General features: G+C 44.7%; 1 protein-coding gene across 1 annotated transcript; it reads right to left on the bottom strand.

The window, feature by feature from the left end:
- Window positions 1-640: 640 nt before the first annotated feature.
- Window positions 641-26,489, bottom strand: zbedx (zinc finger BED-type containing X). Its single transcript, XM_079519752.1, has 12 exons — window positions 26,235-26,489; window positions 24,276-24,332; window positions 21,502-21,639; window positions 20,825-20,968; window positions 19,320-19,577; window positions 16,314-16,437; window positions 14,832-15,013; window positions 10,764-10,808; window positions 9,715-9,948; window positions 8,389-8,543; window positions 7,226-7,562; window positions 641-1,466 (listed from the first exon to the last, which is right to left on the bottom strand). Exons 1-12 carry the CDS (start codon window positions 26,442-26,444, stop codon window positions 1,266-1,268), a joined length of 2,085 nt encoding a protein of 694 aa, XP_079375878.1. The 5' UTR covers window positions 26,445-26,489; the 3' UTR covers window positions 641-1,265.
- Window positions 26,490-26,888: the final 399 nt, after the last annotated feature.

Genomic DNA, 26,888 nt, shown 5'->3' with positions numbered 1-26,888 from the left:
CTGTGCGTAGTGTGGGTTTCGCGCGCAGCGCGGCAGCAAACACGCCCCGATCCATACCTCGTCGCGGCGTCTCGCGGTGACAACAGCAGACCGACAGGTTCACGACGCGTGGATCTGGTTTGTGTCCGAGCATAGGCATGGTAACGCCCTGCCTGCCTGTGATTGGCCTACCGACACTGACCGTCTTGACGGTCCTCCGAGACGCGAGGTTACTCCGTGGTGAGATTGAGAAATAAGTAGAAGAGGCAAACTTATTTTGCTTTGATTGAATAATTGATTGAACACATATGTTGTACTATGATTTGATGTGGGTGTGTTCTAAATAAAGTGTTCGTGTATTAATCTAATTATAGTAAACTAATACCATTACCATTACACTAAAAAGAATAAAGATGAAGGGAAAATAGACCTTTTTATAGTACAATAATGTTTCAAGTTTACACATAATTTGTTCTTGTGTAACAAATTACACAATAACTTTTTTAGGACACAAATCAAATCATATTACGGCGTACATGTTCAATCAATTATTCCATCAAAGCAAACGGCATAAACAATATTAGTTTGCCTCTTCTACAAAAATAAAACGTGTATTATTTCCCACCACCACGGAGTGTAACCTCGCATCAGACTATCCAGCATATCCACCTCGGAGGACAGTCAAGACGGGCAGTGTCGGTAGGCCAATCACAGGCAGGCGTTACCATGCCTAAGCTCGGACACAAACGGAATTCACGCGTTCACGACAGGTCTGCTATCGAAGCCGTCGCACGACGGAGCATAACTTCAGGCTATAGAGCGTAGCAGTGGGCGTGGCCTTTCTGGACCCACTGAAAACTCTACAATTCATTTTGTTTCCCATAAGAGAGATTTACAAAAATATTAATATTAATTATTCTAAGCCTAGAATCAAGTCATCCAGGATCTTGGTGAATCATGACCATAAAACCTTTGATTCTGTGAGAAGAAAAAAATATTTAATTATATGATATACTACAATACGTAATATGTAATTAACACCCTTTGTTCAGCGTTTTTCATTTTCATTTTTTCCCTCACAGAATCAAAGGTTTTATGGTCATGGCTTGATTCTAGCCATAAAATAATCGATATAAATATTTTTTGTAAATCTCTAAATGAACGGCCGATTTGTTTTTTCAGCCGGTTTCCAGAAAACCGCTAACGCTCTATAACGCTTCCGTACATTTCCGATTCAAATAAACAGAAACCAAAGCGAGGCTGCGTGCGTTGGGTGGTCGTTTGGTTCACTCTGACGGCGGTGTGCCCGTGGAGCACACGGCGCTGTTGTAGCGGAGCAGCTGGATGCGTTCGAAGTAGTCGTCGGTGATGCTGTTGCTCTGCGACGTCACCAGGTTCCCCTTGTGGCTGAACAGGCGGTGGACGGGCGCCGTGGACGGCAGCGTGGTGTTGTACTTCAGGAAGAGCTGCTTGACCCGCGGGAAGTCCTGAGGAGAGAGAGAGGTACCACAGTTAGTTACACTAACACAGTGTTGACCCGCGGGAAGTCCTGGGGAGAGAGAGAGAGGTACCACAGTTAGTTACACTAACACTGGGGAGAGAGAGAGGTACCACAGTTAGTTACACTAACACAGTGTTGACCCGCGGGAAGTCCTGGGGAGAGAGAGAGAGGTACCACAGTTAGTTACACTAACACTGGGGAGAGAGAGGTACCACAGTTAGTTACACTAACACAGTGTTGACCCGCGGGAAGTCCTGGGGAGAGAGAGAGAGGTACCACAGTTAGTTACACTAACACTGGGGAGAGAGAGGTACCACAGTTAGTTACACTAACACAGTGTTGACCCGCGGGAAGTCCTGGGGAGAGAGAGAGAGGTACCACAGTTAGTTACACTAACACTGGAGAGAGAGAGAGGTACCACAGTTAGTTACACTAACACTGGAGAGAGAGAGAGGTACCACAGTTAGTTACACTAACACTGGAGAGAGAGAGAGGTACCACAGTTAGTTACACTAACACAGTGTTGACCCGCGCAAAGTCCTGGGGAGAGAGAGAGAGGTACCACAGTTAGTTACACTAACACAGTGTTGACCCGCGGGACGTCCTGGGGAGAGAGAGAGAGGTACCACAGTTAGTTACACTAACACAGTGTTGACCCGCAGGAAGTCCTGGGGAGAGAGAGAGGTACCACAGTTAGTTACACTAACACAGTGTTGACCCGCGCAAAGTCCTGGGGAGAGAGAGAGAGGTACCACAGTTAGTTACACTAACAGTGTTGACCCAGTCCTGGGGAGAGAGAGAGAGGTACCACAGTTAGTTACACTAACACAGTGTTGACCCACGGGAAGTCCTGGGGAGAGAGAGAGAGGTACCACAGTTAGTTACACTAACACCGTGTTGACCCGCGGGAAGTCCTGGGGAGAGAGAGAGGTACCACAGTTAGTTACACTAACACAGTGTTGACCCAGTCCTGGGGAGAGAGAGAGGTACCACAGTTAGTTACACTAACACAGTGTTGACCCGCACGAAGTCCTGAGGAGAGAGAGAGAGGTACCACAGTTAGTTACACTAACACAGTGTTGACCCACAGGAAGTCCTGGGGAGAGAGAGAGAGGTACCACAGTTAGTTACACTAACACAGTGTTGACCCACAGGAAGTCCTGGGGAGAGAGAGAGGTACCACAGTTAGTTACACTAACACCGTGTTGACCCGCGGGAAGTCCTGGGGAGAGAGAGAGAGGTACCACAGTTAGTTACACTAACACTGGGGAGAGAGAGAGAGGTACCACAGTTAGTTACACTAACACTGGGGAGAGAGAGAGAGGTACCACAGTTAGTTACACTAACACAGTGTTGACCCGTGCAAAGTCCTGGGGAGAGAGAGAGGTACCACAGTTAGTTACACTAACACAGTGTTGACCCGCGCGAAGTCCTGAGGAGAGAGAGAGGTACCACAGTTAGTTACACTAACACCGTGTTGACCCGCGCGAAGTCCTGAGGAGAGAGAGAGAGGTACCACAGTTAGTTACACTAACAGTGTTGACCCACGGGAAGTCCTGGAGAGAGAGAGAGAGGTACCACAGTTAGTTACACTAACACAGTGTTGACCCGCGCAAAGTCCTGGGGAGAGAGAGAGGTACCACAGTTAGTTACACTAACACAGTGTTGACCCGCGCAAAGTCCTGGGGAGAGAGAGAGGTACCACAGTTAGTTACACTAACACAGTGTTGACCCGCGCAAAGTCCTGGGGAGAGAGAGAGGTACCACAGTTAGTTACACTAACACAGTGTTTACCCGCGCAAAGTCCTGGGGAGAGAGAGAGGTACCACAGTTAGTTACACTAACAGTGTTGACCCACGGGAAGTCCTGGAGAGAGAGAGAGGTACCACAGTTAGTTACACTAACACAGTGTTGACCCGCGCGAAGTCCTGAGGAGAGAGAGAGGTACCACAGTTAGTTACACTAACACAGTGTTGACCCACGCAAAGTCCTGGAGAGAGAGAGAGAGAGGTACCACAGTTAGTTACACTAACACAGTGTTGACCCGCGCGAAGTCCTGGAGAGAGAGAGAGAGAGGTACCACAGTTAGTTACACTAACACAGTATTGACCCGCGGGAAGTCCTGGGGAGAGAGAGAGGTACCACAGTTAGTTACACTAACACAGTATTGACCCGCAGGAAGTCCTGGGGAGAGAGAGAGGTACGAGAGGAACCACAGTTAGTTACACACATTTTTCCCATTTTTTGGGGCTCCCCTACGTGTCTTCTATCCCCACAAATACCCACTTTTTTGAACAATCAGGCTTTCTCATCATATTTGGGTCTCACAACAGGCCAACTGATTTTGGTGCTACTAGTGATGTCACAGGTAACCTGGGCACCGCCATTCCATTTCGGGTTCATGAACCGGTCGGGAGCGGGTGATATCGCTACGTCATGTTGTAGTATTGTTTTGTAGTCATCAATCTTCCGGAACTTACTTTTTCCTCAAACCTATTTTTCTCAATAAAAGCTACAGGCTACGAGAGCTTTTATTGTTATTCTTCCGGTTTGAGGGAAAAGGAAGTTCCGTTTGATTGTTCCTGCCTGATGACTACAAAACAATACTACAACATGACGTAACGATATCATCCTGATCACTACAAAAAAATACTACAACATGACGTAACGATATCATCCTGATGACTACAAAACAATACTACAACATGACGTAACGATATCATCCTGATGACTACAAAACAATACTACAACATGACGTAGCGATATCATCCTGATGACTACAAAACAATACTACAACATGACGTAACGATATCATCCTGATGACTACAAAACAATACTACAACATGACGTAGCGATATCATCCTGATGACTACAAAACAATGACTACAACATGACGTAGCGATATCATCCTGATGACTACAAAACAATGACTACAACATGACGTAGCGATATCATCCTGATGACTACAAAACAATACTACAACATGACGTAGCGATATCATCCTGATGACTACAAAACAATGACTACAACATGACGTAGCGATATCATCCTGATGACTACAAAACAATGACTACAACATGACGTAGCGATATCATCCTGATGACTACAAAACAATACTACAACATGAGTTACACTAACACAGTGTTGACCCGCGCGAAGTCCTGAGGAGAGAGAGAGGTACCACAGTTAGTTACACTAACACAGTGTTGACCCGCAGGAAGTCCTTGGGAGAGAGAGAGGTACCACAGTTAGTTACACTAACACCGTGTTGACCCGCGCGAAGTCCTGGGGAGAGAGAGAGGTACCACAGTTAGTTACACTAACACAGTGTTGACCCGCGGGAAGTCCTGGGGAGAGAGAGAGGTACCACAGTTAGTTACACTAACACAGTGTTGACCCACGGGAAGTCCTGGGGAGAGAGAGAGGTACCACAGTTAGTTACACTAACACCGTGTTGACCCGCGCGAAGTCCTGGGGAGAGAGAGAGGTTTGTAGTCATCCTGATGACTACAAAACAATGACTACAACATGACGTAGCGATATCATCCTGATGACTACAAAACAATACTACAACATGACGTAGCGATATCATCCTGATGACTACAAAACAATGACTACAACATGACGTAGCGATATCATCCTGATGACTACAAAACAATGACTACAACATGACGTAACGATATCATCCTGATGACTACAAAACAATGACTACAACATGACGTAGCGATATCATCCTGATGACTACAAAACAATACTACAACATGACGTAACGATATCATCCTGATGACTACAAAACAATACTACAACATGACGTAGCGATATCATCCTGATGACTACAAAACAATACTACAACATGACGTAACGATATCATCCGCTCCCGACTGGATCATACGGCCCTTTTGGAACAGGGACCAGGCCCTTTTGGAACAGGGACCAGGCCCTTTTGGAACAGGGACCAGGCTTTCCTCCGAGCTGGTCACAGGTATCTCCCTACTTTGTATAATCCCTCCCTCTCTTCAGTTCCAAATTTGCATTTTGTCTTTGGAGAATGTGGGAGTGGAGTGGAGGGGCGGCTTATTATAATGAGTCAAAGATGTTGGAGGGGAGTAGCTGGGATGAGGATGTGGCGGAGAAAATTATTTGCATACACACTGCTTTAGAAGCCATCTAACAAAGCTAAGAAGAACAGACTGCACACAATTCTACATTCATTAAAACTCTGAACTCTGACTGGGGAGGGAGTCTGGGAGTCATTATAACAATGCGAAAGAAAATATTTATAAGAAGGGAAAAGGTTATATTTGTGGACAATCAGAATATGTTGGAATATTTGATTTGGCGTGCATTTAAAAAGGTTGGTATTAACCCATTTTGGGCGGGAAACCCATTTGGTGTTTTAAGCATTATGTTGTGCTTTAGTTGTTAAAAAATAGCAGATCTACAAGCTCATAGCGCGCCACCGAGTGGCGCGCTACAAGCTTGTAGGTCTGCTATTTTTGAAAAATCATGAAAATGTGCCTCACATCGTTGAATATTATATTCTTTCAGAGTGAACGTTTTTAACTCAAATCTTTGCTTCTGGGGGGTCCCTGGAAAAGCCTGGCCCAGCCTGTAGCCTCGGTCCCAGGCTTACTCATCCGACTAGCCTGGCCCAGCCTGTAGCCTCGGTCCCAGGCTTACTCATCTGACTAGCCTGGCCCAGCCTGTAGCCTCGGTCCCAGGCTTACTCATCTGACTAGCCTGACCCAGCCTGTAGCCTCGGTCCCAGGCTTACTCATCTGACTAGCCCGGCCCAGCCTGTAGCCTCGGTCCCAGGCTTACTCATCTGACTAGCCCGGCCCAGCCTGTGTGAGTTCTGGTCTAGAGGAGCGGATTGCCGGTGGATCCAATTGGTTCACCGATGTGAGCACCTGGTGCCGGCGATCATGTCACCGCCCGGGGGTTCCTGGGATGCAATACTGTACTCAGTACTGTACTCTAACGTAGTTGAAGTTTGACTGGGACCCATCTAAAAGACCACCCCTGGGTCCCGGACTCCCGGGACACATTACATTGAAAACCAGTCTTTTCATTTTTGAGCCGAATGCGAAGGAAAATAAATCAAAGCCCGGGTAGCGAGGCTATAACCGTGCCGTCCCACATGGAATAAAACAAAGTAATCGCAAGACTGAAAAATGTAATGATGATGTTTTAGGGCCGACCAGCTGAAGAAATCATGCCATTTCTGAGACCATTCATGCTTCTAGAAGATGCTTCTAAACGTAGTATTCATGCTTCTAGAAGATGCTTCTAAACGTAGTATTCCATTCATGCTTCTGGAAGATGCTTCTAAACGTAGTATTCCATGAGACCATTCATGCTTCTAGAAGATGCTTCTAAACGTAGTATTCCATTCATGCTTCTGGAAGATGCTTCTAAACGTAGTATTCCATGAGACCATTCATGCTTCTAGAAGATGCTTCTAAACGTAGTATTCCATTCATGCTTCTAGAAGATGCTTCTAAACGTAGTATTCCATTGCTAGCTTTGATCACTTCAAATACTCTTTCATCTTAAACACCAAAAGGGGTTCCCGTCCAGAATGGGTTAAAATAACAACGGAAAATAGCCAATCTACAAGCTCACAACATGTTGTACTGCGACGTGTTGTGAGCTATTTTCCGTGCGCTTAGACACGCTGGCTTCTACGGATGACTGAAATCAGTCGTTGTGAGCGAGAACTTGAATCCAGTAAAAAAACAGTACCTGCAGACACTCCAGGCTCTTCCCCGTGCCGTCCAGGTACTTGCGGATCTCGTCCTTGACGCCGCGCTTCTGCGCGGTGACGCCCGCGCTCTTCACCACCGTGCCGTAGCTGAAGAAGTCGTCCTCGGACTCAATGGCGCCCGCCGTGGTGGGGTGGGTGGTGGTGGCGTTGGCCGCTGCCGCCGCCCCGCCCGCCGGGGCCTCCGCGTCGCAGCACGGCTCCATCAGCTGAGACGCCTCCGTCACCAGCAACGAGGCCATGTCGTCGCGCTCCGACGCAGAGATCCACCACAGGCGGAACTGAGGCGTGGTGGCCGTCGCGATCTTCGCTTCCACGCTAGAGGGACAGAGGAGGAGGAGGAGGAGGGGCGGGGGAGAGAATTAGTTGGAAATAAGCTAAGAGAAACCCCAACGGCTGCACCGTTTGTGAAACAAGCTTCTAAATGATCTGAAACTGTACTTTTTGTGGTAAAAGCGCTCAAACTTTCTTCTTTCCTACTTTCATCACATCATACATCATCAATCATACACCGCATCCCGTGCTCGACGAATCAAATCATCACAAATGTCATTCCGGCCAATCACCTTTTGGCGTCCTCACTTGTCTGCCCTCACTTTTAGATTCTGCTTTGCTCAGCCAATCAAATGATCGCTATGGGGTGATCAGCCAATCACAAGCCAATGTTTGTGTTCACACAGACCCGGAAAGCTGGGCATAGGAGGGGCTAGCGCCTCTCAAAAAAGTGCACAGGGCAGATATGACAAATAACTGAAATATACCAAGAAATTACTGGCATTTTTTATTAATTTTATACTTTTATACTAAACCCATTCTGGGCGGGAACCCCTTTTGGTGTTAGCATTATGTTATGCTTTAGCTATTGAAAAATAGCAGATCTACAAGCTCATAGCGCGCCACCGAGTGGCGCGCTACGAGCTTGTAGGTCTGCTATTTTTGAAAAATCGAAGAACGACTGACATAGAAACATAGCTTTTTCAGAAAACTGTCAGGATGTAGAAGACATTTTTTGAATCTGATCTCAGGTCAACATGGGTTAAGCTTGAGCTAGCTCGTAGATCCGCTGTTTGAGATGTGCTATACGAGTTTGTTTGCTCAGTAACAAATAAAAGAAAATATAAAAGCAAAGGACAAGTTTCCAGACCTGGTGAAGAGGTCCTGGAAGCGGACCTCGATGGCCGTCACGACGGTGGTGATGACGTCACCGAAGTAGCGCGCCACCGTCTTCTGTTCGTTCAGCTTGTTCTTCAGGCTGAGGATGGTGGGGATGACCAGGCCCAGGTAGCACTTCTGTTCTGCCTAGTAACAACATTAAATATTATTAAATGACCAGGCCCAGGTAGCACTTCTGTTCTGCCTAGTAACAACATTAAATATTATTAAATGACCAGGCCCAGGTAGCACTTCTGTTCTGCCTAGTAACAACATTAAATATTATTAAATGACCAGGCCCAGGTAGCACTTCTGTTCTGCCTTGTAACAACATTAAATATTATTAAATGACCAGGCCCAGGTAGCACTTCTGTTCTGCCTAGTAACAACATTAAATATTATTAAATGACCAGGCCCAGGTAGCACTTCTGTTCTGCCTAGTAACAACATTAAATATTATTAAATGACCAGGCCCAGGTAGCACTTCTGTTCTGCCTAGTAACAACATATTATTGAATCATTAGGTAGGACCCAGGTGACTAGTAGTGACTATGACCGCAATGACTTATTTTAGACTGAGTGTCTCACTGTACTCTGTTGCTGTTATTACATTTATGTTCAATAAACTATTCAATCAATCAAAATCACTTATGAGTCCACAATAGAGCGTCGCAGTCCCGCCCTCCTTCATGACGACACCAGGCCCAGGAAATGATACCCAATGCATTTTATATTTTGGACCAAACAAATAATTACAAAGAAGAAAAACAACAAAAGAAGTGTTGTAACCTGCCTTTTTTTTCCTGCTTTCTAATTATTTGTTCGGCCCAAAACATTGTGCTTGTTGGCTTGTTGGCTTTGTCCGCGGCGTAAGCGTCTTTAAATAAATACTTTTTGAAATGTCTATGAGGAAAATGAACGGAGAATAATTTCCTGGGCCCTGGCAGGGGGCGGGACTGCGACGCTCTATAGTGGTTCTCAAATGTTTTATTTGCAAGGAACCCCCCCCCCCCCCCCCCCCCAAGGTTCCATCCCAGAACACGGATGACGGGGGTCCATTGTGACGCGAGGTCGCGAAAACAAGCGGCAGAAAAGGAAGTAAAAGTAAAATACAATTTAAAGATATTTTAAAATATATTTTCGTGAACAGAAATAGCAGCTTCCTTACTCGGATTTCGGGAGCCTTAGTTCCAGACTCTATATAGCATTCAGAGATTGTGGAATAGTTGTCTGGCTACCGCAAGACTTTTTCCCCGGCGACCCGACCACAGATAAGCGGTTGAAGATGGATGGACGGACACGAGCGAGCCTGCGTTACCTGGAAGAGCTCCAGGGCAAAGGCCAGCGGGTTGAACACGGTGGCGTACTCCTTGAGGAAGGCGGTCTCCTCGGGCTGAAGGCGCGGCACCTCCAGGCGCGCGCACAGCTCCGTCAGCTCCGTCTCTGTCAGCGAGACGATCTTCTGCACGGCGCAGTATTCCACGTTCCAGCGGATCACCGCCGGCACCACCAGAGGCATCTTGGCGATGTCCTCCGCCGCGTCCATCGCCACCTAGTGGTGGAGGAGGGAGCCCCAGGGGAGCAAGGGGAGAGTGGCACGGTTAGCGATGATATTGTTTTTTTTTGGCGGGGAAAACATTTTCAATTTTGACTTCTTTTTTCTTTTCTTTTTTTACACTTTCTTAAAATAGGTCATAGCAGTTGCGGCCATTTTGTGGCTCCACTCAAAAACAGGCCATTCATTTTTCGTATAGATTTCCAAAAATATATATATATAGTATATCGATTAATTTAAGTCTAGAATTAAGGCATCCAGGATCCTGGTGAATCATGACCGTAAAACAATTGATTCTGCGAGAGAGAAGGAAAAAAAATGAGCTAACAAAGAGTATTTATTAAATATAGTATAATTAAATAAGAATAATAATTAAATATAATTTTTTTTATTATTCTTTTTTCCACAGAATCAAAGGTTTTATGGTCATGATTCAACAGGATCCTGGATGGCTTGATTCCAGGCTTAGAATAATCTATATAAATATGTTCTCTATAGGGGAAATTAATGGCCTATTTTTGACTGCAACCACAAAATGGCCGCCACTGCAATGCCCTTATATATGTGTGTGTGTGTGTGTGTGTGTGTGTGTGTGTGTGTGTGTGTGTGTGTGTGTGTGTGTGTGTGTGTGTGTGTGTGTGTGTGTGTGTGTGTGTGTGTGTGTGTGACACCATTGTATAACAAAGTATGACATTACGTGGTTAATCATACTAATGCAGTGTTTCCCCAACTTGTATTTTATTTGTATTTTTTTTTCTGTCGGGGAAAAAACAAACTAAACTAACTTAAACTTCTAAAGTAAACTAACTTACTTCTTTTTTTCCTTTTCTTCCTTTTTTCCTTTCCTTTGCTTCTCTCTACAAACAAGGCACAGGTGGAATAGTGGAATTCTTGATGAATTGAATGTCTTCTCGATGAATTGAATACATTATTGATGCATTGAATAATAATACACAAGACCACAATGGAAAACAGGCCCTCCAGGCTTTTTTTTTTGTGTCATCCTTTTTAAGCGTTATCAAGTATGTTAATAAAGTATTCAATAAATCAATCAATCAATCAATCAATCAACTAATCAATCGGTAGGAGCACGATTAATCCCTGGTCAAAGTGAACCCAAGTTCCAACAGTTGTCACTGTTGGAATTTTGGATCAAAAAGGGATATTTGAATTTCACTTTCAAATAAATGTGTTTTGGGGTAATTTTAACGTCTACCCAGGCTTTTATGAGCATCCCAGCCGTGTCTGTAACCGTGGCAACGATCATCACGATCACAGAGTATTCACTTTTAACCCATTTCGACCCGACGTCGAAATAAAAAAAACGTTCGCTCTGAAAGAATATATATATATTCAAAGATTTGTGCCGCATTTTTACGATTTTTCTAAAATAGCAGACCTACAAGCTTGTGGCGCGCTATGAGCTTGTAGATCTGCTATTTTTCAATATCTAATGTATAACATAATGCTTAGTTAAAACACCAAAAGGGGTTCCCGTCCAGAATAGGTTGAAGAATGTCTTCCACTTTCATCTATTACACATCATGGCATGCACACTTCACTACACATCGGGCAAGATGTTATGTCCGCTCGGTCGTCTGGGAGCAGCAATGCGAGCAAAAAAATAAATAAATGTAATACTATTCAATGCTTCCACATGACAGCTGCGTGCTCACGTTTGTGGTGGGATATAGTTGCAGGCAGCACTCACCTGAAGCAGGTGTGACCTCAAGGTGTAAACCTTGGCCGCGGTGCTGTGACCTCAAGGTGTAAACCTTGGCCGCGGTGCTGTGGTGTTGCAGCGGCGGACACATACGGCCACATATTTTGTTTTAATTTTTTCCACGAAAAAAAATGTGTACGGCCAAGTACTATTGTGCGATTTGTGAAGCAAGTGTGAAAGTAGAAAGCCACACTGTTTTCTACACAATATACAATACACAATATGTAAAGTAAAATTATGATGTTTTAGTCATATTATTCCTGCCGTATTCCTTGACTTTTGTTTTTACGCAATATCCCAGACCTTTTGGGTTTTTTACGGAATGTGCTTATAGTTTGAGCACTTCAAATGCTCCAATAACCGGTAAAACATGATTCCACAGAAGACACCGTGACTTCTATGGACTCCAAATGCACGCATCAAAGCTAAAATAAAATGTCACGACCGACACAATGTTTGTTAGGCCGAGTCCTAATATGCGATTGGTGAAAACAGTGTGAAAGGAACCCCACACTAGTGCTATGAAATATATCTGATATCATTAGTATTTTCTCTAAGATTGAACGTGCATTCTATTGCTAGTTTGACCACTTATACTGTACAAACTTACAACACGTGACGTGTTGTAAGCTTGAAGATGGACTATTTTTGGTCCATGACATGCTCCCATAGAAGGTCCATGACATGCTCCCATAGAAGACATGCTCCCATAGAAGACATGCTCCCATAGAAGACATGCTTCCATAGAAGACATGCTCCCATAGAAGGTCCATGACATGCTCCCATAGAAGACATGCTTCCATAGAAGACATGCTCCCATAGAAGACATGCTCCCATAGAAGGTCCATGACATGCTCCCATAGAAGACATGCTCCCATAGAAGACATGCTCCCATAGAAGACATGCTCCCATAGAAGACATGCTTCCATAGAAGACATGCTCCCATAGAAGACATGCTCCCATAGAAGACATGCTTCCATAGAAGACATGCTCCCATAGAAGACATGCTCCCATAGAAGACATGCTCCCATAGAAGGTCCATGACATGCTCCCATAGAAGACATGCTTCCATAGAAGACATGCTCCCATAGAAGACATGCTCCCATAGAAGACATGCTCCCATAGAAGACATGCTTCCATAGAAGACATGCTCCCATAGAAGACATGCTCCCATAGAAGACATGCTCCCATAGAAGACATGCTTCCATAGAAGACATGCTCCCATAGAAGACATGCTCCCATAGAAGACATGCTCCCATAGAAGACATGCTCCCATAGAAGACATGCTTCCATAGAAGACATGCTCCCATAGAAGACATGCTCCCATAGAAGACATGCTCCCATAGAAGACATGTTCCCATAGAAGACATGCTCCCATAGAAGACATGTTCCCATAGAAGACATGCTCCCATAGAAGACATGCTCCCATAGAAGACATGCTCCCATAGAAGACATGCTCCCATAGAAGACATGCTCCCATAGAAGACATGCTTCCATAGAAGACATGCTCCCATAGAAGACATGCTCCCATAGAAGGTCCATGACATGCTCCCATAGAAGACATGCTCCCATAGAAGACATGCTTCCATAGAAGACATGCTCCCATAGAAGACATGCATGGCTTCTATGGAATCGAAATGAGTGAAATCAGCCTTGGGCGACTGAGAACTTTAATGCATGTCAGAAAAACTAAACAAACATAAAAGACACTTAATAAAATATCTGATGTCCAAAAAGTGTTGATTTTGTCGACAAAAACTATGACGGAAAACGTTCGTCGACTACCTTTTTTTCCACTGACGAAAACGAAATAAAAACTAAATTAAAAGTAAGCTATGATGACTAAAACTATGACTGAATATACTGTCTAGACTAACTAGACTAAAATGTTAGGGAGGGAACTGGTGGAGAAGAGATACAGTAGAACTAAAAGCAATACAAGCAAGTCATTCTATGTTTGGTTGCGCTCGGGTGTTGCTCGCTGAAAATAGACGATCTACAAGCTCGAAACGCGCCGAAGGGCAACCCGTTGTGAGCTTGTAGATCGGCTATTTTCAGCATGCAACCAGGAATAAAGTCAGGCATTACGACACCATAAAGGCCCGACAAACTACATTAGTGTCGACAAAATCAACCGTAGATTTAGCAGACTAAACTATTATATTTAGTCGACTAAAAGTAGACATTTCAGATGACTAATATACGACTGAAACTAAATTACATTTCATTAAAAAGGACTTTGGGCCCCATTTCACCTCAGTGCCTTACACCTTATCCCTAAACGTCTATGCATTTTGTTTTTTATTTAAAGTTCCATCCCACGATTTTGCCACCCATTTTGCCACCCAGTTGGCGCTACACTCCCTCTGCCAACCTGGGGAGAGCAGCGGACTGACCTCATGTCGGCGCTACACTCCCTCTGCCAACCTGGGGAGAGCAGCGGACTGACCTCATGCCTCCTTCAATGCATGAGGAGTCCTAGACGCTTATTTTCACCCGACAGGGGGGGGGGGGGGGGGGGGGGGGGGGGGGTTTCCCCGGTTGGACGAACGTGCATTTTTTTGTTGTTTTGTTGCTCACGTTGTGAGCTTGTAGATCGACTTTATTTGAACTATTGAAACATGTATTTTTCAAAACAGTATAGAGCGTCGCAGTCCCGCTCCTTACCATGGACCAGGAAATGATTCTCCGTTCATTTTCCTCATAGACATTTCAGAAAGTATTTATTTAAAGACGTTTACGCCGCGGACAAAGCCAACTCGAGTCGTGACAAATCATGACAACAAACACCATTTTTTGGGCCGAACAAATAATTAGAAAGAAGAAAACAACGGCAGGTTACAACACTTTTTTTGTTGTTTTTCTTCTTTGTAATTATTTGTTTGGTCCAAAATATTGTTTGTGTTGTCATGAGTTGTCACGACTCGAGTTGGCTTTGTCCGCGGCGTAACCATCTTTAAATAAATACTTTAAGAAATGTCTATGAGGAAAATGCATTGGGTTTCATTTCCTGGTCCAGGCTAGGAGGCGGGACTACGACGCTCTATAGAGATAAGAGGTAAAGGCACTGACGGACATAGGGCCCTCTGACTAAAACCAAGTCAAGATTTGTTGTCCAAATCCCCAGCGACGTCCATGAAGCATGCGTGTGTCTCACCTGCAGCAGGTGGGACTTGTTCCACATGGAGTAGACCTTGGCCATGGTGCTGTAGTGGAGCTGACACATGGGACCCTGAGACACCGCCTGCCACAGGTCCTCTGCCACGATGTGGATCAGGGTGTGAGACGCACAGCGCTGGAGGGACGGCAGGAACAGCAGCATGTCCTGCTCAGACTCGCCTGCATGGAGATAGACAGTTATTAGTAGGGTTGTAACCATACATTTTAACAGCGATACGATACGTAGTTGTCACTGTTGGAATTTTGGATCAAAAAGGGATATTTGAATTTCACTTTCAAATAAATGTGTTTTGGGGTAATTTGAACGTCTACCCAGGCTTTTATGAGCATCCCAGCCGTGTCTGTAACCGTGGCAACGATCATCACGATCACAGAGTATTCACTTTTAACCCATTTCGACCAGACGTCGAAATAAAAAAAACGTTCGCTCTGAAAGAATATATATTCAAAGATTTGTGCCGCATTTTTACGATTTTTATAGCAGACCTACAAGCTCGTGGCGCGCTATGAGCTTGTAGATCTGCTATTTTTCAATAGCTAATGTATAACATAATGCTTAGTTAAAACACCAAAAGGGGTTCCCGTCCAGAATGGGTTGAAGAATTTCTTCCATTATACGATACGTACCGCTATACATGGTTGACAATACGATACATGGACGATATTGGTTCATTCATGGCGATACGATGCGGTGCGATTCAATGATTTGAAATCTATACAGTAACAGAAAATCACACCTGTGTGAAGTGAGGGGCGCTCTTATCATCATCATACGACATCTCATTCTGGCCAATCACTTTTGTCTTCAATGTTTGTGTTTACACATACTTGTCTTCAATGTTTGTGTTTACACAAACCCTCAAAGCTGGACATAGGAGGGGCTAGTGCCCCTCAAATAATTTTGTGAGACATGGAGTTTCTTTTAAGGGAAAAATGTATGAATATGGAATGGATATACTGTAAATAAGTAAACAAGAGTGATTCTCTGGCAAATACGTGGACATTGTATTTACATGGACAAAACCACACCTTCACATGAAGACAGAGAATACACACATTTACCGATAGACCAATTAAGCGATATGGAATGGAAAAGTAATTAAAACCCCTCTTTTTATTTTTTCTTCTTAACCCATTCTGGGCGGGAACCCCTTTTGGTGTTTTAACTAAGCATTATGTTATACTTTAGCTATTGAAAAATAGCAGATCTACAAGCTCATAGCGCGCCACCGAGTGGCGCGCTACGAGCTTGTAGGTCTGCTATTTTTGAAAAATCGTAAAAACGCGGCACAGATCTTTGAATATAAATATAAATATTTTTTTATTTCGACGTCAGGCCTAAATGGGTTTGCTAAATACAACGCACAAGTACTCGGCATTGATATTTGGTACAATTGATTATTTGCCTTGCAAAACGATGTGATACAAAGTCAAATGGCCCCTAAAAACGGGCACTCGCCTTCCAGGATGTGCCCGACGTTCTCGAAGAAGCCCACGTCATCGTCCGTGTCCTGGTTGTCCAGAGAGAACTCCTTGAACACGCTGATGAACGGGCTGCCGTTGTCCGTCACCGTGGTCTGCACCTGCACGGGGGGGACCATTCTGGGTTAGTTTAGTTGGTCTGCACCTGCACGGTGGGGACCATTCTGGGTTAGTTTAGTGGGTCTGCACCTGCACGGGGGGGACCATTCTGGGTTAGTTTAGTTGGTCTACACCTGCACAGAGGGGACCATTCTGGGTTAGTTTAGTTGGTCTGCACCTGCACGGGGGGGACCATTCTGGGTTAGTTTAGTTGGTCTACACCTGCACGGGGGGGACCATTCTGGGTTAGTTTAGTTGGTCTGCACCTGCACGGGGGGGACCATTCTGGGTTAGTTTAGTTGGTCTGCACCTGCACGGGGGGGACCATTCTGGGTTAGTTTAGTTGGTCTGCACCTGCACGGGGGGGACCATTCTGGGTTAGTTTAGTTGGTCTGCACCTGCACAGGGGGGACCATTCTGGGTTAGTTTAGTTGGTCTGCACCTGCACGGTGGGGACCATTCTGGGTTAGTTTAGTGGGTCTGCACCTGCACGGGGGGGACCATTCTGGGTTAGTTTAGTTGGTCCTCACCTGCACGGGGGGGACCATTCTGGGTTAGTTTAGTTGGTCCTCACCTGCATGGTGGGGACCATTCTGGGTTAGTTTAGTTGGTCCGCACCTGCACGGGGGGGACCATTCTGGGTTAGTTTAGTTAGTCCTCACCTGCACGGGGGGGACCATTCTGGGTTAGTTTAGTTGGTCTGCACCTGCATGGTGGGGACCATTCTGGGTTAGTTTAGTTGGTCCGCACCTGCACGGGGGGGACCATTCTGGGTTAGTTTAGTTAGTCCTCACCTGCACGGGGGGGACCATTCTGGGTTAGTTTATTTAGTTGGTCTGCACCTGCACGGGGGGGACCATTCTGGGTTAGTTTAGTTGGTCTGCACCTGCACGGGGGGGACCATTCTGGGTTAGTTTAGTTGGTCTGCACCTGCACGGGGGGGACCATTCTGGGTTAGTTTAGTTGGTCTGCACCTGCACGGGGGGACCATTCTGGGTTAGTTTAGTTGGTCTGCACCTGCACGGGGGGGACCATTCTGGGTTAGTTTAGTTGGTCTGAATAAAATGTCATGTTTCAGTCATCTGAAAAGTCGAGTAAATCTACAATTGATTTTGCCGTCGTCGTATTGCCAGATTTTACACTTGGTTGTGATGAATCGAACTTAACCCATTTTGACCTGAGGACACATTTTACAAATGCCTTCAAAATCCTGACAGTTTTCTGAAAAACCTTTTCATGTCAAGGACCCCCAAGATTATATGTAATTGGCCACCGACCCCCATCTGAAAATATGTAGTTCCAGGGACCCCCCCCCCCCCCCCCCCAGAAGCAAAGATTTGAGTTGAGTCAGTTAACTCACTTTTCCTCGCAGTGAGCAGGCAGTAGCACGTGAACACCCTCCTTATCTCACATGTACATTTCCCAGCGCTCACTGCAAATAAGCCTATCTCACAGAATTTCCCCGCCCCCCTAAATACGCCCCCTTTCAGGGTTAGTGGTGATAGCGTGACGTCACTCCATAGACGCTTCATGTTAACAGAGGTAATTTAAGAAGTCTACAACTTTTGTTTTCTCAAGGTAAGGTTTGTTCTATCTGTTCGACCTGATTTACCATCTTGTTTGCTTCATAATAATATTGGTCTGTCACATTTTTACATTAGAAAATGTACTTAGATTCTCCAGAGAAAAAAACGTGTAAATGCTCATGTTAAAGACACCACTATTTACCGGAAGTGGGCGTGGAAAGCGGGCTGTGAGATAGGCCTATGACCAGTGAGTGAGTGGCACCGTAAAGTGTGCAATAGAGGGGCAACATAAGTTAACAGGTTGCATGCTGAAAATAGCCCATCTACAAGCTCACACTCTCTCACGTGAGCTTGTAGATCTGCTATTTTCAGAGAGCAACCAAACATAAAATGACTCCTCTCCACTAGTCCCTCCCTGATATTTTAGTCGATACATTTAGCCTTAGTTTTAATCATTAAAGCTTAGTTATTTTTCAGTTTTCGTCTGTGTTATTTTTCACTGATGAAAACTTTATAGAAAAAGGCCAATGCACACCTCAACAGGTTGGTACCAGGTGCACACCTCAACAGGTTGGTACCAGGTGAACACCTCAACAGGTTGGTACCAGGTGCACACCTCAACAGGTTGGTACCAGGTGCACACCTCAACAGGTTGGTACCAGGTGCACACCTCAACAGGTTGGTACCAGGTGCACACCTCAACAGGTTGGTACCAGGTGCACAGTACACCTCAACAGGTTGGTACCAGGTGCACACCTCAACAGGTTGGTACCAGGTGCGTAGGGCAACAGTGTATTAAAAAGTATTCATTAATGTATTAATATTAAAAAGGGTATATTTGAAAAACAAAGAAGAGGACCCTGTCTGACTCTGTCCTGATGAAGGTCTAACGACCGAAACGTCGACTTAATAAAAGAGAAACATTTTTGGCAAGTTTCTGACAGCGTGCGGGTCCACGTCTTTGTTTTTCAAAAGATATGCTGTTTAACACGCAGCCCGCCAGAACCGTAGTAACCGTAGGATTCAATTAATCGTCTAGCCTGCCAGAACCGTAGGCTACGTTTTCCTGGGTTTATATTGTTGAATCCATGTTTTGATCCGATCGAATCGTTAGTTGCCGCTCGTTAGCATAACGATAATAAGATGCACTCTATGGGCTGCTTTCAATGGCCTGTATTTCCAAATCGGTGCAATGAATGTCGTTTCTGGTGAAAACAAGCCGACAGGAGGCACTGTGATCCACCACCGACCGAGAGAACAACAACCGGTCAAGACACCACACATGTAACATGCGGTTACGGGTATTTGGCTGCGATAAAACCTTGGCAATGGTAACGGCAGTCGACGTTTACACCGACCTTGCTCTCGATGTTGTACGCCACGTGGATGTCGTGGATGCGCCCGGCGATGTTGTCGTAGGTGCGTCGGCCCTGCAGCCGGGCGAAGCCCAGCGCGGCCGACTTGCGCTCCAGCGACTCGATGTCGATCCAGTGGCACGTCATCCCGAAGAAGCTGCGGTTGTTGGCCGTCCAGATGTCGGCCGTGGTGCACACGTACTGCACCGCGTTCAGCTTCACCACCAGCTCGTCTCGCATGGCCGCAAACGCATGGTCCACCTGGGAAAGACACGTGTACAGACGCATGGATTAACCCATTTTGACCTGAGATCAGATTCTAAAAATGTCTTCTACATCCTGACAGTTTTCTGAAAAAGCTATGTTTCTATGTCAGTCGTTCTTCGATTTTTCCAAAATAGCAGACCTACAAGCTCGTAGCGCGCCACTCGGTGGCACGCTATGAGCTTGTAGATCTGCTATTTTTCAATAGCTAAAGCATAACATAATGCTAACACCAAAAGGGGTTCCCGCCCAAAATTTGTTAAAGCAAAAATATATAATCTCATAATAGGGGTGGGGGCGATATGGAAGAATATAATATCACAATATTGTTTTCAATTATTTGAGATAATCGCAATTATTTTTGCACAAACGTCATAATTATTTCCATGTTGGATTTTCAAAAAACAGTTGAAATAGCAGATCTACAAGCTGAGGTCTGTCCTAGCTAAACTGAACTGTCCTAAACTGTCCTAGCTAAACTGACCTTGGCGAACAGGGTGGGTCTGTCCTAACTAAACTCACCTTGGAGAACAGGGTGGGTCTGTCCTAACTAAACTCACCTTGGCGAACAGGGTGGGTTTGTCCTAACTAAACTCACCTTGGCGAACAGGGTGGGTCTGTCCTAACTAAACTCACCTTGGCGAAGAGGGTGGGTCTGTCCTAACTAAACTCACCTTGGCGAACAGGGTGGGTCTGTTCTAACTAAAATCACCTTGGCGAACAGGGTGGGTCTGTCCTAACTAAACTCACCTTGGAGAACAGGGTGGGTCTGTCCTAACTAAACTCACCTTGGCGAACAGGGTGGGTCTGTCCTAACTAAACTCACCGTGGCGAAGAGGGTGGGTCTGTCCTAACTAAACTCACCTTGGCGAACAGGGTGGGTCTGTCCTAACTAAACTCACCTTGGCAAACAGGGTGGGTCTGTCCTAACTAAACTCACCTTGGCGAACAGGGTGGGTCTGTCCTAACTAAACTCACCTTGACGAACAGGGTGGGTCTGTCCTAACTAAACTCACCTTGGCGAACAGGGTGGGTCTGTCCTAACTAAACTCACCTTGGCGAAGAGGGTGGGTCTGTCCTAACTAAACTCACCTTGGCGAACAGGGTGGGTCTGTCCTAACTAAACTCACCTTGGCGAAGAGGGTGGGTCTGTCCTAACTAAACTCACCTTGGCGAAGAGGGTGGGTCTGTCCTAACTAAACTCACCTTGGCGAACAGGGTGGGTCTGTCCTAACTAAACTCACCTTGGCGAACAGGGTGGGTCTGTCCATGGGCGGTCTGCCGTCGCTCAGACCCTCGATCATCTTCTTGAATCCGGGCTGCTCCAGGAGGTAGAAGGACTGGCAGTCGGCCACGATGTAACTGTACACCAGGTTGTCCACTTTACCCTGGAGAAAGTATATATCCTACTCAATATTCATGTATTCAAAAGTACAAAATAAAATACTTTTGTATCGCTCGCTGCAGATGACGTCTTTTGGGTTTTTTGTATTAGTTCAGAATAGACTCTCTGATATCCCCCGGCTAGAAGCCTGTCTCGCTCTGAGGGCGGAAGTGGCGCCCATAGGCCCCTTTTCCACCGGTTGGTTCCCAATGGGAACCGGTTCAGTTCTTTTTGGTTTTTAGTCCTTCATGGACTAAGAACCAAAAAGAACTGAACCGGTTCCCATTGGGAACCAACCGGTAGAAAAGGGGTCACAGAGTTACCTGGGTCAGGCTTGCTGGACGCATGTTCCAACCCCTAGGATGTCTGTCAGAAGCAGTTGAGGGGTGAAAACACCTGCGTGCGCTTTTTTAGGGCAAGTGAATATTGGCGTTTTCAAAACAAACGTCCCCGCTGCTATGGGAAGCGGTGAGGGACATAGGACTGGATCAATGTTGGCAGCAGCAGTAAAAGAGTTAAATAACTGTCCACCACTACCTGGGTCATGCATTTGGAGATGATCTCCGCTTTGATCTTCTTGAGCGCGATGTGTCCACTGTTCTCTCCATTCTCCGCCTTCTTACGACCTCGGTTGGTGGTCCCTTCTTTGCCCGCCTCGGCGCCGAAATGTTTCCTCTGCGAAGGAAAAGAAGACGACAAACAAATAAACACTATTAATGATGACGATGATGATGATAATTAGAACTGTTTGATCCCACTGAGGCTATTCAGTTTCACCCAGCTGATTGCTGCTCAGGCGGTCAGTCTGGAGTGCAGTGAGCAGTTAGGACTAAAGTGAGACACCCCGACACATCGCCGAGGCCGGGGATCGAACCTGTGACCTTCCTTAATTTTTGATCAATGTTTGCCTGTTATCTCTGTTATGACATCAATACCGCATGGAAATCTGGCCCAAATCTTATTATTAACAATAACAAAATATTGTTTAGTTTTGGATCGGAGAGGCTAAATGTCATCAAATGGTGGTCCGTAGCTCAAATGCTGAATAAATAATGGACCTTGATATGAAAAAGGTTGTCGCACAAATGAGAAAAAAAAGGGTGGGGAGAAGTGAGTGTCCACACTAATTATCCAGAATGTATAAATGATGGATAAGGGGACTCAGGACAACAAGGCCTTTTCGTGGAGGGTTCAGAATAAAACTTAAACTGTTATTCGTCTATAGTATTAGCTCTCACTTTGGCCTCCTGGAAGGTGACTTTTCACTTCAGGGCTGTTTGAAAGGAGGCCAGTGAAGGACACTCTTAAGGGATGGGTGACAGTGCTGTAGAAGCAGAATGTACCCATGTTTGTTCTATAGGTGGCGGGCGTTCTATAGGTGTTCTATAGGTGGCGGGCGTTGCCCCAATCCTTGTTCTATAGGTGTTCTATAGGTGGCGGGCGTTGCCCCAATCCTTGTTCTATAGGTGGCGGGCGTTGCCCCAATCCTTGTTCTATAGGTGTTCTATAGGTGGCGGGCGTTGCCCCAATCCTTGTTCTATAGGTGGCGGGCGTTGCCCCAATCCTTGTTCTATAGGTGTTCTATAGGTGGCGGGCGTTGCCCCAATCCTTGTTCTATAGGTGTTCTATAGGTGGCGGGCGTTGCCCCAATCCTTGTTCTATAGGTGTTCTATAGGTGGCGGGCGTTGCCCCAATCCTTGTTCTATAGGTGTTCTATAGGTGGTGGGCGTTACCCCAATCCTTGTTCTATAGGTGTTCTATAGGTGGCGGGCGTTGCCCCAATCCTTGTTCTATAGGTGTTCTATAGGTGGCGGGCGTTACCCCAATCCTTGTTCTATAGGTGGCGGGCGTTCTATAGGTGTTCTATAGGTGGCGGGCGTTGCCCCAATCCTTGTTTACGCCACGCTCACTATAGTCTGTAGAGGGGAATGAATGAGGGGTCATTTTGTATTGTTTTGTCATGTAAATGAAGTAAAGTTACATGCCATGCCTTTAACCAGTGTTGCCATGTCTGCTTATTATAAGTGACTTTGGGCTTCATTTTCTGTAAAGTTGCTTGTAAGTATTGGTAGCTGCGGGTTGCGTTTTTTTTGTTGGGGGGGGGGGGCTTGTTTCTAAAGTGTAGTTGCTGATCTGGGCTTGATTCCTAATGTCGTTTAAACCAGTGATTGAACCCCAGATTAATGCATTTGTCCCAAGGACCCCTACATCTAAAAATATATGTTTTTAGATGTAGGGGAACAGATTTGTGTTGTTAAAATGTTTCAAAACTATGGGGGGGGGGAATAATAAATGTTACTTGACGATAAATTGTCAAGTACAACATTGTAACAATGTAACATAACTATATAACTAATGTTAATGTATAATGTAACAATTATATTTCCGTTTGGCCTTCAGGCTTCGTAATCTACGGTTGCACTGCACAGCCAGGGCAGATTGTGTCACGTAACTTCAACATAGCTATACTAAAGAAATTAATTACAAATGACATATTTAAGGACATTATACTAACTACACTTAGTTAAAAAATAATAACACTGGAAATAGCCGATGTACAAGCTCACAACATATCGCATCGTGACGCGTTGAGAGCTTGTAGATCTGCTATTTCCACTACCTTTTGGAACGGGAAACGATTGATGATGATTACGCCAAAAAAATGCGACCATCTCAAATTATTGCAATTAGGTGTATTAATTGTGACAGGCCATGTCTGGGGTCATTTTAACTTCTTCAGGCTCTCTGATTCTACAACAGTTTTCTGATAAACCTATGCTTCTATATCAGTAGTTCTAGTTCTCAAACTATTTCATGTCAAGGACCCCCAGAATGATATGTATCTGACTGGCCACGGACCCCCATCTCAAAATATTTTGTTCCAGGGACCCCCACCCCAGAAGCAAATATTTGAGTTAAAAATGTTCGATGTGAAAGAACAATATATTCAAAGATTTGCACACATTTTCACGATTAAAAAAAAAGAAAAGAAAAAAAAGATAGCAGATCTACAAACTCGTAGTGCGGCACTCGGTGCCTCGCTATGAGCTTGTAGATCTGCTATTTTTCAACAGCTAAAGTTTAAAAATAATGGTCAAAGTGGTTAAAAGCTAAGACGGTGCAGATGCTTTCCAGGTCTTAAGGTTGTTGCACACTGGACGCGTTTTTCGGAAAACCGCTAGAAATCCGAAAAACACGCTCGGTGTGTGGGGACATTTAATGGGTATAAGTTGCTTGATTTAAATTATTATATTTGACCATATTTGTTTCAGCCACGCCCCCCTCCTATAAGCCCGTTGTTGTTAACTTACATCGTTGTGCAAACCTGTCCCTGCTTCTGGTGACTGATATTGTCCCTCGTGGAGTTTCTAAAAGGTTCAAAATTAAAATGTTCAAAAATAATGAAAATAGCCAAGAATCTATGCAATCAATCGCTCGCGTTCCGTCCGAGAGCGTGTTGTGTAGATCTGTTATTTTCAAATTCTTTGCAGACACCATTGTGAGACAATCATGTACAAAATGCATAAATATATACATACAGGCCTGTTGAAAATGCTCGTCGGTTAATGTAATAAAGCAATCGATAGATCTATAAACAGTTGACAGTAGATCAGTGGTTTTCAACCAGCGGTCCAGGGACCATCAATGGTCCTTGAGGGGGTTCCATGTGGTCCCCAGCTAAATGATGGAAAGTTGGTAACCAAATGGACCCTTTATTAGATAAACTCGTGAGAGTGTAAAATTAAAGGTTTTATTGTACACTCTCAATAGTTCAATTATTGTTATTTTGATCAACGTTTGCCTGTTATCTCTGCTAATGGTAACAACATCAATACAGCATGGAACTGTGGACAGAATCTTATCCAACGACAACAATATTCAAAGTTTTGGGTCTGAGAGGCTAAATGTCATCAAATGGTGGTTCCGTGGCTCAAATGGGTCTGAGAGGCTAAATGTCCTCAAATGGTGGTTCCGTGGCTCAAATGGGTCTGAGAGGCTAAATGTCCTCAAATGGTGGTTCCGTGGCTCAAATGGCGAATAAATAATGGACCTCGATATGAAAAGGGTTGAAAACCACCGAGTTAGATGATCGACAGCTGTTGTCAGTGCAATTGAAATTAAAACATAGATATATAATTAACCAAAAATTAAAAAAACTGAAATATGACTCCAGTTCAGTCTCAAATATATTGCATAGCCTATTAAAAGTTTTCGATGAATCGGCCAGCAGCATATAGCTAAAGAAAACATGTTCATAACAAAAAATAATAATAATGAAAAATAATGAAAATAGCCAATAGCCAAATAGCTATGCAATTGCTCACGTTCTGATCTTGTATAATATGTAATTTTCTAACGATTTGCGGTGTCAGTACACTACAATCTATACATGGAGCTCAGTGGGTTAATCCATTCATTGATTTGCGGTGTCAGTACACTACAATCTATACATGGAGCTCAGTGGGTTAATCCATTCATTGATTTATATATAAATAAAATAAACGTAGGCCTATTATTTAAAACGATTCATCTAGAAAGTAACAATAATAACAATCGCTTCGCTGCAACCCACAACAATCAATCACCCATTGTGTGAGTTACGGTGCAAAAACATAATATTATGAAGTAAAATCTGAAATATAGTCTCTTAATAAATTATTATTACAGTTTTCGGTGCAATCCTAACAATCATCCATTGTGTGAGAGTCACAGTGCAATGATTGCAATTTTTTTTTTAAATGGAAAAAAATAAAGAAATCTGAAATTACGACTGTATAGGCTATTATTTTGTTTTCTTTTGCGCATGCACATCATCGGCGGGTGCAGGCAGCATAAATAAATACAAGAGAACCGTGTGTGTGTGTGTGTGTGTGTGACTGTGTGTGTGTGTGTGTGTGTGTGTGTGTGTGTGTGTGTGTGTGTGTGTGTGTGTGACTGTGACTGTGTGTGTGTGCGATCATTCATTAACATGTAGTTATTATAGGCTAGCTAGTAGGTAGGAGGAGGAGGAGAACACACACACAAATAATGTAACGCGATAGGTAGGAGTAGGTCTGGGAGGGTTCATTTGGTTAGCAGCATTCTTCTTCAATCATTAAGCCCCAGCAGAGCAGCAGCAGCAGAGCAGCCATCACCACAACCAACCCCCCCCCCCACCCCCCTCCAAAAAAAACCCAATGGCTCCTCTCTCTCTCTCTCTCACTTACATAAGGAAAATACTAATAAAACAATGCGCTTTAATTTAATTTCAATGCTCTTCATAAACTCACATCTAAGTGTTTCTTGAGGTTGGACGTGCTGGCTTTGGACGAGCTGAGGAGGTTAACCTTGGGCAGGCACAGATTACATTGCACGATGATATTTTTGCCCTGGTCCGCCTTGTAGGAGAAATGGTGGCGGTACCTCCACGCGTGCCACGCCGACCTGGCCTCGCTGTTCCCGGACGCGTCCGCCGCCGCCTCCGCCTCCATGCCCGCCATCGAGCCTCCTTATTGCCGTTGTGATGTGGTTATTTAATGTGCTGGCGCGAAAAACGGCCGAAAAGTACCGCGATTCGACGTAGTAATCCACGAGTAGGTAATGTAACGCTTCGCCACGGTATTGGTAAAAGGATTTTTTTTACTCTCTTTTTTTCCCGTGGTTAAAAAAAAACAGAAAAAAAGGGGGCAGGCCTTTGTTTAGGCGGCGTTGCCAGGTTGGGTGTGGGAGGGAGAGAAACAAGCACCTCCCAGCCCAGGGTGGGGTCTAAAGAAAATAATAGGCCCCAAAATAAGCAGTTTTTATGTATTTTTTGCCACTATTAAAAAACAAAGCAAATAAACAAAACAAAACAACAAGGTTGTTGTCTTGTAGATCTATTTTTTCAACATAAAAAATAAAAAGGAAATATTTGGAATAATACTGGTATAACAACACAACAATTG

Source organism: Electrona antarctica (genome assembly GCF_951216825.1).
Source record: "Electrona antarctica genome assembly, chromosome: 14".
NCBI lineage: Eukaryota > Metazoa > Chordata > Actinopteri > Myctophiformes > Myctophidae > Electrona > Electrona antarctica.
The sequence above is the reverse complement of the archived record's forward strand: the minus strand, read 5'-3'. Positions and strand labels throughout refer to the sequence as shown.

Bases quoted from the DNA above. Each gene is read 5' to 3' on its own strand.
- zbedx (XM_079519752.1), bottom strand. From the start codon at position 26,444: ATGGCGGGCATGGAGGCGGAGGCGGCGGCGGACGCGTCCGGGAACAGC. The intron at 19,578-20,824 runs GTGAGTTTAGTT...TGTCTTTCCCAG, and splicing joins GACCCACCCTGTTCGCCAAG to GTGGACCATGCGTTTGCGGC. The intron at 7,563-8,388 runs GTCTGGAAACTT...CTGTCCCTCTAG, and splicing joins TTCCAGGACCTCTTCACCAG to CGTGGAAGCGAAGATCGCGA.